Source organism: Rhinopithecus bieti, unplaced genomic scaffold, assembly GCF_001698545.2.
Source record: "Rhinopithecus bieti isolate Rb0 unplaced genomic scaffold, ASM169854v2 scaffold_18295, whole genome shotgun sequence".
Classification (NCBI taxonomy): domain Eukaryota; kingdom Metazoa; phylum Chordata; class Mammalia; order Primates; family Cercopithecidae; genus Rhinopithecus; species Rhinopithecus bieti.
This window is the reverse complement of record NW_016809135.1, coordinates 351,595-364,526: the sequence shown is the minus strand read 5'-3', so window position 1 is coordinate 364,526 and position 12,932 is coordinate 351,595. Positions and strand designations below refer to the sequence as shown.

Below are 12,932 nucleotides of genomic sequence, written 5' to 3'. Positions count from 1 at the left end.
CTGAGATCCGGCCACTGCACTCCAGCCTGGGCGACAGAGCGAGACTCCGTCTCAAAAAAAAAAAAAAAAAGAAATGACCAATCAACATGAGAAGATGCTCAGTATTACTATTAGGAAAATGCAAGTCAAAACTACAATGAGACATCACCTTACACCTATCAGAATAGCTACTATAAAAAAAAAATACTAAGTGTTGGCAAGGATGTGGAGAAATTAGAACCCTTGTGCACTGCTGGTGGGAATGTAAAATGTTACAGCTGCTATGGAGAACAGTACAGCAGTTCCTCAAAAAATTAACAATAGGATGACCACATGATCTAGCAACTCCACTTCGGGGTATATACCTAAAAGAATTGAAAGCAGGGTCTCCAAGAGATACTTGGAAACCAGGTTCAGTACAGCATTATTCAAAATAGCTAAAACGAGAAGCAGCCTAGATGTCTAACAAATGGAAAAGCAAAGTGTGATCCGCACACACACAATGGGACGCAGTCTTAGAAGAAGACGGACACATGCTACAATAGAGATGAACCATCAGGACATAATGTTAAGTGAAATAAGCCAATTACAAAAAACAAATACTATACGATTCTACTTGTGTGAGGAACCTAGAGCTGTCTAATGCAGAGAGACAAAGTACAATCGTGGTTGCCAGAGGTTGGGGGAGGAGGAACTGGGGAGTTGTTAATGGATGCAGAGCTTCAGTTTTAAAAGATGAAAAGAGTTATGGAGTGCTGGTGAGATGCTAGTATAACATTATGAGTGTATTTAATACTATTGAGCTGTACACTTAAAAGAGTTAATTACAATGGTAAATTTTTTGTGTATTTTACCACACTTTAAAAAATTAGAAATAAGCCATGGGAATGATTCAAGGCTGTTCTCCTGGGCAATGTAGCTGTTACCAGAGTTATTTATATTTTGACAAGTCAAGTGCAGCAGTAAGATGGGGAAAGGAATAGAACAAGGAGTTCGATCTGTAACAGATTGTGAACAGTCCATTGAGATAACTCACTACCTTCAGATCAACCAGCCAGAGTTATCTGTAGTCCCCTAAGTGACTGGCAGATAGGCTAAATTCCCACATTATCACGTCTTTGAGGATGGTAATGGGGTGGGCCTCTTCTGTAGCTCCTTTTCTGTGCACTCCTCCCTGCCGTGGGGCCTGCTCACCTCCCACTGTTCTACTGCACTGTCTCCCCACGTGCCAGCACAGGACACACTGGCAGATCCCTCTGCCCTACATCTGCCCATGCAAGCCTTGTTTTTTTCCTAAGTGATTTTTAGTGGCCATATTTTAACTGAAATTGTATTGGGTAGGTCATATATTTATTATCATTCCTGTAGTAGATACAAAATTTCCTTCATTCCAAAGGTGAAGAAACTGCAGCATGGAAAAAGGAAGCTACCTGCTTATGGCTCTCCTTGTTAGCAGACTATGGCTCAGGGCCTGATCTCCTGATGCCCAGATTTGTCATCTGCCCTCTGACGGGGGAGTGTTCCAGGAAGCCTGTCTCCCAAGAATCTTACCTTCAGACTATTGTAGGCCAGATCTGTATCCAGGTCCAAATCTATGTCAGTCTGTGGTGGTTCCACCTACATGGATAGAGAGACAAAGATGAGCATGGACCTCAAGCAAGATATTCCACAGAGGTGTTTCCAACTGTGGTCAAACTTGCTCATCCTGCCTGTGCGTGAATATCCAACACCCCCACCCTCCACAAGTCCACTTCCTTCCCACCTTCAAAATGCAGCTCAACACTCCAGCCTACCATGAAGTGCTCCATCAACACCTCCCTCCTGTCCCCCCTCCACCTTCACTCACACGGTCCCCACAGGCACTTATAGGTTAAATATGTATAACACTGTGTTATGGCTTGAATTGTGTCCCCCAAAAGATATTCTGAAGTCCTTACCCCTAGAAACTGTGAATGTGACCTTATTTGCAAATAGGGTCTTTGCAGATGTAATCAAATTAAGCTGGGGTTCTTAGGGTGGACGTTAATCCAGTCGGAAGAAGACACGGGGAAGATGGCCATGTGAAGAGGGAGGCAGAGGCTGGAGCCACGCAGCTGCCAGGCAGGGAACACCAGGATGGCCAGAAACATGGGAAGTTAAGAGAAAGGCATGAAGCAAATTCTCCCTTAAAGCCTTCAAGAGAATACAGGCTGTCAATACCTTGATTTCTGACTTCCGGCCTCCAGAACTCTGAGAGAATAAATTTTTGTGGTTTTGTCATCCAGTTTGTAGTGTTTTGTTTCAGCAGCCTTAGGAAGCTAACACACACTGTAAAACTATGTCTCTAGTAACAAGGTTAACAAGTTACGTTCCAATTTATGAGGGAGGAAACCTCCCCAGTGTGTTGTTTCCTAACTAAACTCTAAGCACCTTGCAGAGAGCTGCTTCCTCCATGACACTACCGCAGGTAGTAGAGATGGCCCACAACACTCTGTAATGCTGTCTGACATCAGAACTCCAAAGCTAGTGCTTGTCTATGGCAATTTCTGGAGTAACAACTCACTAGGATTCAGCTGAGCGAATAATTCCTACAGTTATTTAGCTGCTAAACTGCCAATGAGAAGGGGTAGAAACAGCTTCATAAATGGTTAACTACTTGGAGTAGTTTCAAGTAGTGGGTGATAGTCCCTGAATAAGATGGACTTTTGGAGGTAAAAATGGAAAGATCACTTACTGAGATTACCTACGTGCTAGCTAGCAGTGTTAAGTCCTCCTGCTGTGGATGGACTAGGGTGCCCCAGGCTTGGAGACAGGAACAGGATCTGAGCATCTCCTGTACTCCTCCCAGTTGAAGGATGCCGACACTTAACTGCACTGTTTCCAGCCCTGCAACCTGGGGGTAAAGCCCCTCCAAGGTACCAGTGTCTGTTTTGCCTCCACCAACACCAGTGGTACAGGAGGCTGTGGCTGTCCAGGGTCTGCATTCAACCTGCTGCTCCGGTGAGAGTTCTGTACTTGTGTTCTATGTAGCATGGATTTGCCATGTGTCCATGGATAATATTGAGTACATTAGATTCTCAGAAAATGGAGATCACCTACTCAGACTCAAGGGGCTCTATTAAGATGGGCTGGCAGTCATGTTTGTAAGTGGGCAGCCCATAGGAATCACCCTATTGGCCAAGGTGACTTTGCCAGGCTTGAGAAAGGGAGGTGGCTGGGTGAGAGGTCAAATGCACTGACCATAGACTGTCATAGAGGCCCCACCCTCACTCCCATACTGATGGTACATCCCACGGGCTTCCCTGCCATTCCTCACTCAGTGCATTGCCTCTCTCTGCGGCTGAGACCCGAGCCATCTCTCTCCAGAATGAAGACCCAGGTAGCTCAGGATCCCTCTTTGGACCAACAGCAAATCCAAGAACTTGACCTCCAAAAGCTCCATTTCAGGGTGCTAAAGAGGGATCCCATACGCTCCCCCAACCCACTCCTGCCTTTCCTTCCTTAAACTGTCAGAAATAAGGCCATTGTCCCTAAAGAGAGATCCTTAATATACATGACAGAGCTACGGCCCAGGCATAGAGTTCTAACTATTGTTCCGTGGTTATTTAGGAGGAAAAAGATACCCTTTTTTATTTGGTATCCAGAGAAGTTCTAAAGCCAAGATTCCAAAATTAGTTGGCATGTCTGGAATGGGGAGCCTGGAGAATGCATCTTTAGGTACAGCTGGATAGGCCAAGAACTTGTACGTCAGGCACCGTCTGATACCATCTGTGTAGCTTTTCATTGATTTGATTTGCACTTGCCTGTCAGGGCAGCTTTCCTTCTAATTCAGAGTAATTTAGAAGCCTACTCTTTTCACTTTCCATTCTGAATCAAGTCCACCTGAGAGATTTAAACCCATCAGCAAGATTTACCCCCCCCCCCGTTACCTGCTGGGGGGTGGGGGGGACAAGAATTTGCTAGCAATATAGATCAGAATCTGTATCACAATTGATTGCAAAGGGAACACAGGTGTTGCAAAAAATGGGCACAGAAGTGAGGTAAGGGATGGGGACTGAGAACATGGGGTAGGTGTCAAACTCCACAATTAATAATTCAGGCCTGAGAACACACGAAAGGCCTTTTTCAAGCTCACTATGAGGTCAGCTGATGATATAACCCATGGCAGAATTGGCCTTGTACCCTTTAGAAGTGGTCCTTCTATCTCCAGAGAAATAAATGGTTCTTTCCTCCTTAGCACTGCTATATTCAATGGATTCTCTACTCCTATGGCACCAACCTGTTCACACTCAACTTGTATCTATTTAAGTGCTACCAAAGTTATTTTTTACTTTTCACATGTGTTATGTCCGGTTCTCTCAGACATAACATCTAAATTCCTCATAACATTTAAATTCCTCAATCCTCAAGAGAAATCCTGGGGATTTCTCTTACATTGTTATCTGCTGTCCTTTAATGAACATTTTGTGTACCTACTACATGCCTGGCACTGGCATAGTTCTGAATGCAGCGTGGGTGCCCAATAGTTCCTTGAGATGGAACGATTACTTTTGGGGCTACTAAGATTTCAAACAATATCCTTTCTAGACCCAAGAGGCTGCTGATAATCTGGACTGAGGCAAGGGTGCAGCCATGGGAGAGGAGGGTGAGTGACACACACTCGGTCTGCCTCTGACCCAAAAAGGCTGAACCCAAGCCCATGTCAGATCCCAGGTATGAAAGGCCGATAGGTTATCTCTGTGAACATTTGACTTCTGCTGTATTTACACACTTATTACACAGCCTGGTCCTCTGGCAGGGAGCTCCCCTCTTTGCAAGTAGGTGATGATGCCACAGACTTCCCCCTAGCTTCACCAGTGGAAACCTGGGGCACGAGGGAGCTTACTCCTGTTCAGCTGGGTGGTGTAGGGGCACTCAGAGAAGACTCAGCATGACTCCAATGCAATAAGGAGGAGCCCTCTGAGACTTAGCAGGAGCATGATCCCATGTGGTCACACATGCCACATGAGCCCTGGGAACATGAGCTGTATTGTTCTCTCATCCAAGCACCAGAAGAGCACTGCAGCCCCTTCACGTACCTGGACTTTCTTGCTGTCCTGCTGTTCTCTCTTCTCCAGCTGCACTTGCAGCTTCTTCCTCTCCTGCTCCAGCTCCCGTACTCTCTTCTGCAGCTTCAGGAAGACCGTCATGTCCATGGCTGCCTTCTCCAGGCCGATTTCCTTCAAAGGAAGACAGGCGCAGAAAAGAGGTTTTCCTAAATACATGCCTTAGGGAACACACAGCACTTCACTGTCTCCCTCTCTATCAGCCATCTGTCTCCTCTCTCCTCCCAAACATCAATTTGCATCTCAAATACAGAGCCAATGACAACCAACTAACATTTCTCATATCACAGTTGGTGCTCCAGGCTCATTTTCTGTCCAGATAACATCTGAGTCTCAGCCATTTATATTCCCCCTGTGTGAGCCACTTAAAATGACCAATCATATATTCCAAGAACAAATGGATAAAAACACAGGCACTTTCTTTGAAAGTTAAAAGAGCTCTCTTCTGGAAAATGGTCCCATGCCAGAGAAACTATAGAACTTGGGACATAGCGCTTTCTAACGAAGATTCAACATGGTTACCAATCACTGCAATGTGCCGTCAGCCATCACTTGATTGCATCTTGAAATGGAATCAATGCTTGCTCTGCCCTGGAACCTATTTATCCAACAGATCTTAAAGCATCTATTTCCCAGATTTTGTTCCTTTTGGATTTATGCCTGAGTTTGCCCTCCAGGACTCTAATGCGTGGGGACAGGGGTGTACAAACACGTGCATCTGCCTGTGAACGGGGAATGTGTATAAGCACATCCATGTGGATTTTTAGGCACATGTATGTACATGTGAGACAATATAATTTGGTTCCACCAGGATTTAATGAGCACTGGTTCCACCAGTGCTTCACGTTTAACCAGCACTGGACCAGTCTTGACTTCCTTGAAGAACATAAACCCAGTGATGACAATGCTTATGTCTACATATAGACAGTCACACATACAAACACCAGGGTGATATGCCTGGAGTTGAGGCTGACTGAAGCCTCCAGGGGCCTAGACTTAGAAGACTGCAATGTAAAGCCAAGCGTCTCAAGCCAGCACTTAGGCAAGGCTTACTAAGTGCGTCCAGCAGGCGGCAAGCCATGCAGAACCACACAACAGATAGGAGACCTTCAGATAGGACCTCCTTCTCTCCCTCCACCCCCTGCTCCAGCATTCTCTATTGCTCATGGTCTCTTATTTTTCTTTATAGCACTTAGCAGGACGTGCAATCATATCACGTTTCTTCCCTAACGGCTCATTGTCTAGCTTTCTGTCAGATGAGGGCAGGGACTTCTCCGGCTCGGTCACCACTGTTTCTCTAGCAACGACCAGCAGATCCTGCACAAAGACCTGCTCCAAACTCATTTGTTTTTATTCTGTCTCTCCTCCATGTTATTTCCACATACTTTACAAGGTTGTGTGTGTGGCGCGCACATGTGCCTGTGATTTTCTTTTCAAATGCCAGAGGAAAAATTGTATCTTTTGTACCTTTGACAAAATTACACACAGACCAGACAGTCCACTGTGTGGTACATTTAGTGACTGACTCTAAGAGGCTATTACCAAAAAAGATACGGTCACCCAGCATACTTTCATTCCAAATGTTTTTTGTTGTTCTGAGTTTTATCCGACTTCTAAGTGAGGGGGCAATTTTCTTGTGTATTTATTGATATTACTATATGCACTATGATATTAAGTTGGGATAAGTTGTATCTATTTTAATGACTTAGCTGTTCCTTTTTAAACCACCTATTTCACCTCTCTGCATCAGTTTCTTGGTTTTTCAAGAGGAATCAGAGATCCATCTTCCTCTTTCCTTTCTGGATAGGGTGTAAGGTAAACAATAATGTATTGCTTTGCACAGTAAGTGTTAACTCCAGAGAACTATCTCTAAATCCACTGCAGTCCAAGTGATCCTCTCTTGAGAATTAGCCCCTGGGCACTCTGATCAACACCAGCAGAAGAGTAAATCTCTCTTGGACAGTTCCACACAGAAAAAACACACACTCCCTCTGGAGAAGGGCAGTACCCAAGAGCCTGCATCACTCACCTCCACCTGCTGGAGGGCATCCTCAGTGTCTCCAATGTCAGATGTGGAGATGGAAGGGTAATTGGAGTCAGATTCTAAGCTACTTTGGTTTGATGGGTTCCGCCTATGACCTGGAGTTTGCTGTTCAACAAGAAAAATGTGACAGCTCATTAGGAACTAATGTTCTTGAGAACTTACTTCTCATGGTGGCAGGCCCTAGAGTTATCCTTCTGCCTAATTTGTAAACAAGAATAGATATCATTGCTTCTTGGAATGATGGCTAAATAGAGCTAGTCCTATGAAACATTTCACCTACAGTTCTTACTGTAGTCATCCACTTTTCGTCTCTTAATGAAATGCAGATTCCTAACACTTGGGTCAATTTCTCTGAGAAGTCCTGGAAAAACCTTTCACTCCCAGTCTTGCTTGTGAAATGCACAAAGGCAGTCACATTACCCACTTCTCCCTTGAAAAGAATGTTCCACAACTGCCCAGAATGGCCCCTCCCTTCAACCTGCACTTCCCAAATTTTATGAAAATAGTAGCATATTAAAAATAGTTTACCATTTATACTGTTCATTTAAAAATACTTTTTTTTTCTGCATCTGATTTGGCTGTCAGTGTGAAAACTGAGCTTGGTAGGACAATTTTAGACTTCTATGGATGCTCCTATTCAGCTTTTCTTCCTGGCTTCTATGCAATTAACTTACTCCATCTTGTTTGAATACTCATTTCTGGAGGAAATGTTTACATGGGTTAAAAAAAAATGACAGATCCTAAAATATCATAAAAATTGTCTCTATGTATACTGCATCTCATCAGATTAGGAGACACAATTAGGCCCTTGTGGGTCTCTCTGCCACACACACACTAATGAAGCTGAGAACTCCTACACCCCATTACTGTCTCAACACAGGAAATCTTCCCATAATAGGAACCAGGAAAGATAACACACTTGGGTGGAATGTTCCTTAAACTCATAACTGAGATCTCCATGACCCCAAAGTTGGAAAAGGAGCTGTCTGTCAGTAGGAATGAATCACCCAGCTCAGCTACTTTTGCCTCTCTGCAGTAATGGGAAGCGCTGCACATACGACACACAGACTGAGCATCATGTATCAGAAAGCAGTGCCTGAGATCATGGGGTCAGAAGCTGGACAGGAGCCGGGGACCCATGCCATGGCACAGCAGAGGCACCCCCCTTGCCTTTATGATGGTCATCTCATCCCGAAGGTTGTCGTATCTCTGCTCCAACTGTGAATATTCCTTCACAAGGTTCTGGTACCGGGATCGCTCCTCCTCCAGTTCTTTCTTCATGAGGAGATTTTCCTTCACAGAGTTCTGGGCAAATTCATCTGGAAAGCAACATGCTAAGCTTCAGTTTTTCTGGATGGATTCCCTCACATGTATTGACTCATGCTTTCTGATTAATCTCTTGTTAAGAGGCTGCCCATGACGAGCTCATCAGAGGCTCCTATTGAATCTATTAGGCTCCTCACCTACTGCAGAGCAAAGGTGAGTCTCCTTACTCTGGCTTAGTCTTCAGAGAGGGAGAGCAAGACCTTGCTCTCAGGGAATGGGGGGACAGAAGTTGGCAGCATAGGTGAGAATTCCCTCAGTTGATGCCCCAGCCTCTCTTCTGCCAACTGTCACAGCAAATGCTGGCAGCATTCCTGGAAGAACGACGGCTTATTCACACTGCTTTCCTAGTCCTGATCTTTCAGTTCTTGGGAGTGCAGGGAGATCAAAGGAGACTGGGGTGAAAGGAGGGAAGGCAAATAGAGAAGAAAAGGGCACTCCCCTGCCAAAACTTGTCATTCACATTAACGGACAGAAGTGTTTTAAAAGGACATTTAAAAACAGTTCATGCTTTCAAAAAGATGTGATATTGGGTGGGACTGTGAGGTCATGTGGTTCCATCCTCTTGTGACATGAGGAACCTGAGGATGGGAGAAGGGGATTTGCTCTAAATGACGGTGAGTTGGGGCAGAAACTGGGGTCTGTGGACTCCCCCTGCTCCTCCACAGCCGAGTGGCACATGGGGACTGATGACAGCCCAGGAGCTGGTGGGCACTTGAGAGAGGCTGACCTGGGATCTGATTCAAGACGCTTTCTTCAGTAAACATTAACAGATGACCCAGGGGGGTAGAAGAAACCATGATGCGTGGATGGACACGAAAGACAAATGTGAAACCCAGTGATGAGGACAGCTCCCGAGCGCTCACTGAAGCAGCCCATGAGTCACGCACCCTCCTAAGCACTTCACAGGCTGCCTCTTCCTCATTCCTTCCATGAGTCCCCTGATGTCTGGACCTTTATGTCCACATAGCAGATGAGCAAACTGAAGGCCTGTTCAAGGCCGCACAGAAGCACATGGCAGAATCATGCTTCGAGTGCAGGCCTCCCTGACTCCAAGTCTCATGTACTATGTTGCCCATCACACATGTCTCACCTCTTCAGACTCTTGAGGCCAAATGTTATAGCAGGATCTTAAAGGTCATTATTCTTTCTTCATCTTCCTCTATTAAGATCCTTTCTCCACTGTAGCCTCCAGTCTAATTGCATACTTGCTAGGAGTCTTTGGGGGAAGTCAGTGAAGAAAAGAGATTAAAACCCCAAATAAAACTCAAGTGCTTTGGTACTTACCTTTAGACTGGCACAGGATTTGGTTGTTGAGCTGTTCTTTCTCATCTTTCAAGAGAGCATTTTCTTGCTCCAGGTCTGCAACTCGCTGGAAGAGAGCAACAGGGGAAAAATGTCTCATGATGCTGGGAAGAGGAAAGGCTCCTCTTGTGGGATTTGAATTTTAACTGGATATGTGTAAATGCTCTTTTTGTTTAAGAAAATTGATTTGGGTAAAGCTTCTTTTGTTTTCAAGGAAAAAATGTGTACTAAAAGAAAAATCCCATTAAAATAAGACAGATGAGCTCAGCACTATTTATGGTCATCTAATGTCCAACAAAACATCATGAAAATTCTATCCCAAGCTCACATGCCTTGTTGAGGAACTTACAAAGATAACAGGTTTTCTGAAGAGAGCTGAAGGCCTGTGGATCGTGACCAAGTCAGCAATCCACTGAGGCTATATGATCAAACAGCAAACTGTGTATCATGAATGCAGGATGTGGGCAAACTCACAGCTACACCTGCCACCAGAAGGTTTGCTGAGTGCAATCATTCCCTGGCACCGTGCTCCTTGAGGTTATCTACTAGAACATCTGGAGACTACTGTTCAGAGAATGCAGTTATGCAAGTCTGCACTGAGTCAAGCTGCTGACTGACAATCACCCCCTTCTCCCTATCCCTTTTATTCAATAAATATGAAGGGAGCTAAAAGCTCAGGCCCTTGTTTACTAGAAGCAAGGAGCCCCCAGACCCCTTCTTCCAAATATACTCTTTTGCTTTGTCTTTATTCCCGCATTCATCCCCTTTTGTTCAGTCCAACGGGGACTGGTTCCACGTCAACTTTCATGTTTTTGTATTTGTTTGCCTTTCTTGCTAAATTTTTGAGCTCTCAATCTGGTCTTAGGAAGGCCAAAAGCTCACAATGAACAAATTATCTCTGGTCTTCATCCCACTTGCTTTACCTGTCTTACTGGACCAGCAAAGTTCAAATTCTGGAAAAGAGATGACTTGCTATTGACATTCAACTGTCTAATCTAGTGTTGGACTTCTGATGATGTTGACAAAACCAAAATAAGGTGATTATTGCCAGAAAAAAAGGTATAAAAGAAAAAATACTAATTAAAGAAACATTGTAGTCTACTCAAAGAGGAGTAAGAATTAAAACTGTGAAGAGCCCAGGCATGGTGGCTCACGCCTGCAACCCTAGCACTTCGGGAGGCTGAGGTGGGTGGATCACGAGGTCAGGAGATTGAGACCATCCTGGCTAACATGGTGAAACCCCATCTCTACTAAAAATACAAAAAATTAGCTGGGTGTGGTGGCAGGCACCTATAGTCCCAGCTACTCGGGAGGCTGAGGCAGGAGAATGGCGTGAACCTGACAGGCAGGGGTTGCAGTGAGCCGAGATTGTGCCACTGCACTCCAGCCTGGGAGACAGTGAGACTCCGTCTGAAAAAAAAAAAAAAAAAAGTGGGGGGGCAGATCCAAGATGGCTGAATAGGAACAGCTCTAGTCTACAGCTCCCAGCTGAGCGATGCAGAAGACAGGTGATTTCTGCATTTCCAACTGAGGTACCGGGTTCATCTCACTGGGGCTTGTTGGACAGTGGGGGGCAGGACAGTGGGTGCAGCCCACCAAGCGTGAGCCAAAGCAGGGCAAGGCATCACCTCACCCAGCAAGAGCAAGAGGTCAGGGAATTAATTCCCTTTCCTAGCCAAGGGAAGTGGTGACAGATGGCACCTAGAAAATCGGGTCACTCCCACCCTAATACTGTGCTTTTCCAATGGTTTTAGCAACTGGCACACCAGGAGATTATATCCTGCACCTGGCTTGGAGGGTCCCACACCCACGGAGCCTCCCTCATTACTAGCACAGCAGTCTGAGATTGAACTGCAAGGTGGCAGCAAGGCTGGGGGAGGGGAGCCCACCATTGCTGAGGCTTCAGTAGATAAACAAAGCGGCTGGGAAGCTCGAACTGGGTAGAGCCCACCACAGCTCAAGGAGGCCTGCCTGCCTCTGTAGACCCCACCTCTGGGGGCAGGGCATAGCTGAACAAAAGGCAGCAGAAACCTCTGCAGGTTTAAATGTCCCTGTCTGACAGCTTTGAAGAGAGTAGTGGTTCTCCCAGCACAGGGTTTGAGAGCTGAGAACGGACAGACTGCCTCCTCAAGCAGGTCCCTGACCCCCAAGTAGCCTAACTGGGAGGCACCCCCCAGTAGGGGCAGACTGACACCTCACACGGCTGGGTACCCCTCTGAGACGAAGCTTCCAGAGGAATGATCAGGCAGCAGCAATTGCTGTTCAGCAATATTGGCTGTTCTGCAGCCTCCGCCACTGATACCCAGGCAAACGGTCTAGAGTGGACCTCCAACAAACTCCAACAGACCTGCAGCTGAGGGTCCTGACTGCTAGAAGGAAAACTAATAAACAGAAAGGACATCCACACAAAAGCCACATCTGTACGTCACCATCATAAAAGACCAAAGGTAGATAAAACCACAAAGATGGGGAAAAACAGAGCAGAAAAGCTGAAAATTCTAAAAATCAGAGTGCCTCTTCTCCTCCAAAGGAACACAGCTCCTCACCAGCAATGGAACAAAGCTGATGGAGAATGACTTTGATGAATTGAGAGAACAAGGCTTCAGATGAGCAAACTTCTCCAAGCTAAAGGAGGAAGTTCAAAGCCATTGCAAAGAAGCTAAAAACCTTGAAAAAAGATTACACAAATGGCTAACTAGAATAAGCAGTGTAGAGAAGTCCTTAAATGACCTGATGGAGCTGAAAACCATGGCACAAGAACTACGTGACAAATGTACAAGCTTCAGTAGCCAATTCGATCAACTGGAAGAAAGGGTATCAGTGATTCAAGATCAAATGAATGAAATGAAGTGAGAAGAGAAGTTCAGAGAAAAAAGAGTAAAAAGAAACGAACGAAGCCTCCAAGAAATACGGGACTATGTGAAAAGACCAAATCTATGTCTGATTGGTGTACCTGAAAGTGACGGGGAGAATGGAACCAAGTTGGAAAACACTTTGCAGGATATTATCCAGGAGAACTTCCCCAATCTAGTAAGGCAGGCCAACATTCAAATTCAGGAAATACAGAGAATGCCACAAAGATACTCCTTGAGAAGAGCAACTCCAAGACACATAATTGTCAGATTCACCAAAGTTGAAATGAAGGAAAAAATGTTAAGGGCAGCCAGAGAGAAAGGTCGGGTTACCCACAAAGGGAA

At 45.3% G+C, this 12,932-nt stretch overlaps 1 protein-coding gene across 1 annotated transcript in view; it reads right to left on the bottom strand.

Annotated features, from left to right (window-relative positions):
- MYO5B (myosin VB) overlaps positions 1 to 12,932 on the bottom strand; it is a 284,042-nt gene that overhangs the window by 44,222 nt on the left and 226,888 nt on the right. The window contains 5 exon segments of the mRNA XM_017888643.1: positions 1,531 to 1,596; positions 5,037 to 5,177; positions 7,093 to 7,212; positions 8,278 to 8,426; positions 9,718 to 9,802. Coding sequence (XP_017744132.1) covers positions 1,531 to 1,596; positions 5,037 to 5,177; positions 7,093 to 7,212; positions 8,278 to 8,426; positions 9,718 to 9,802 — 561 coding nt within the window.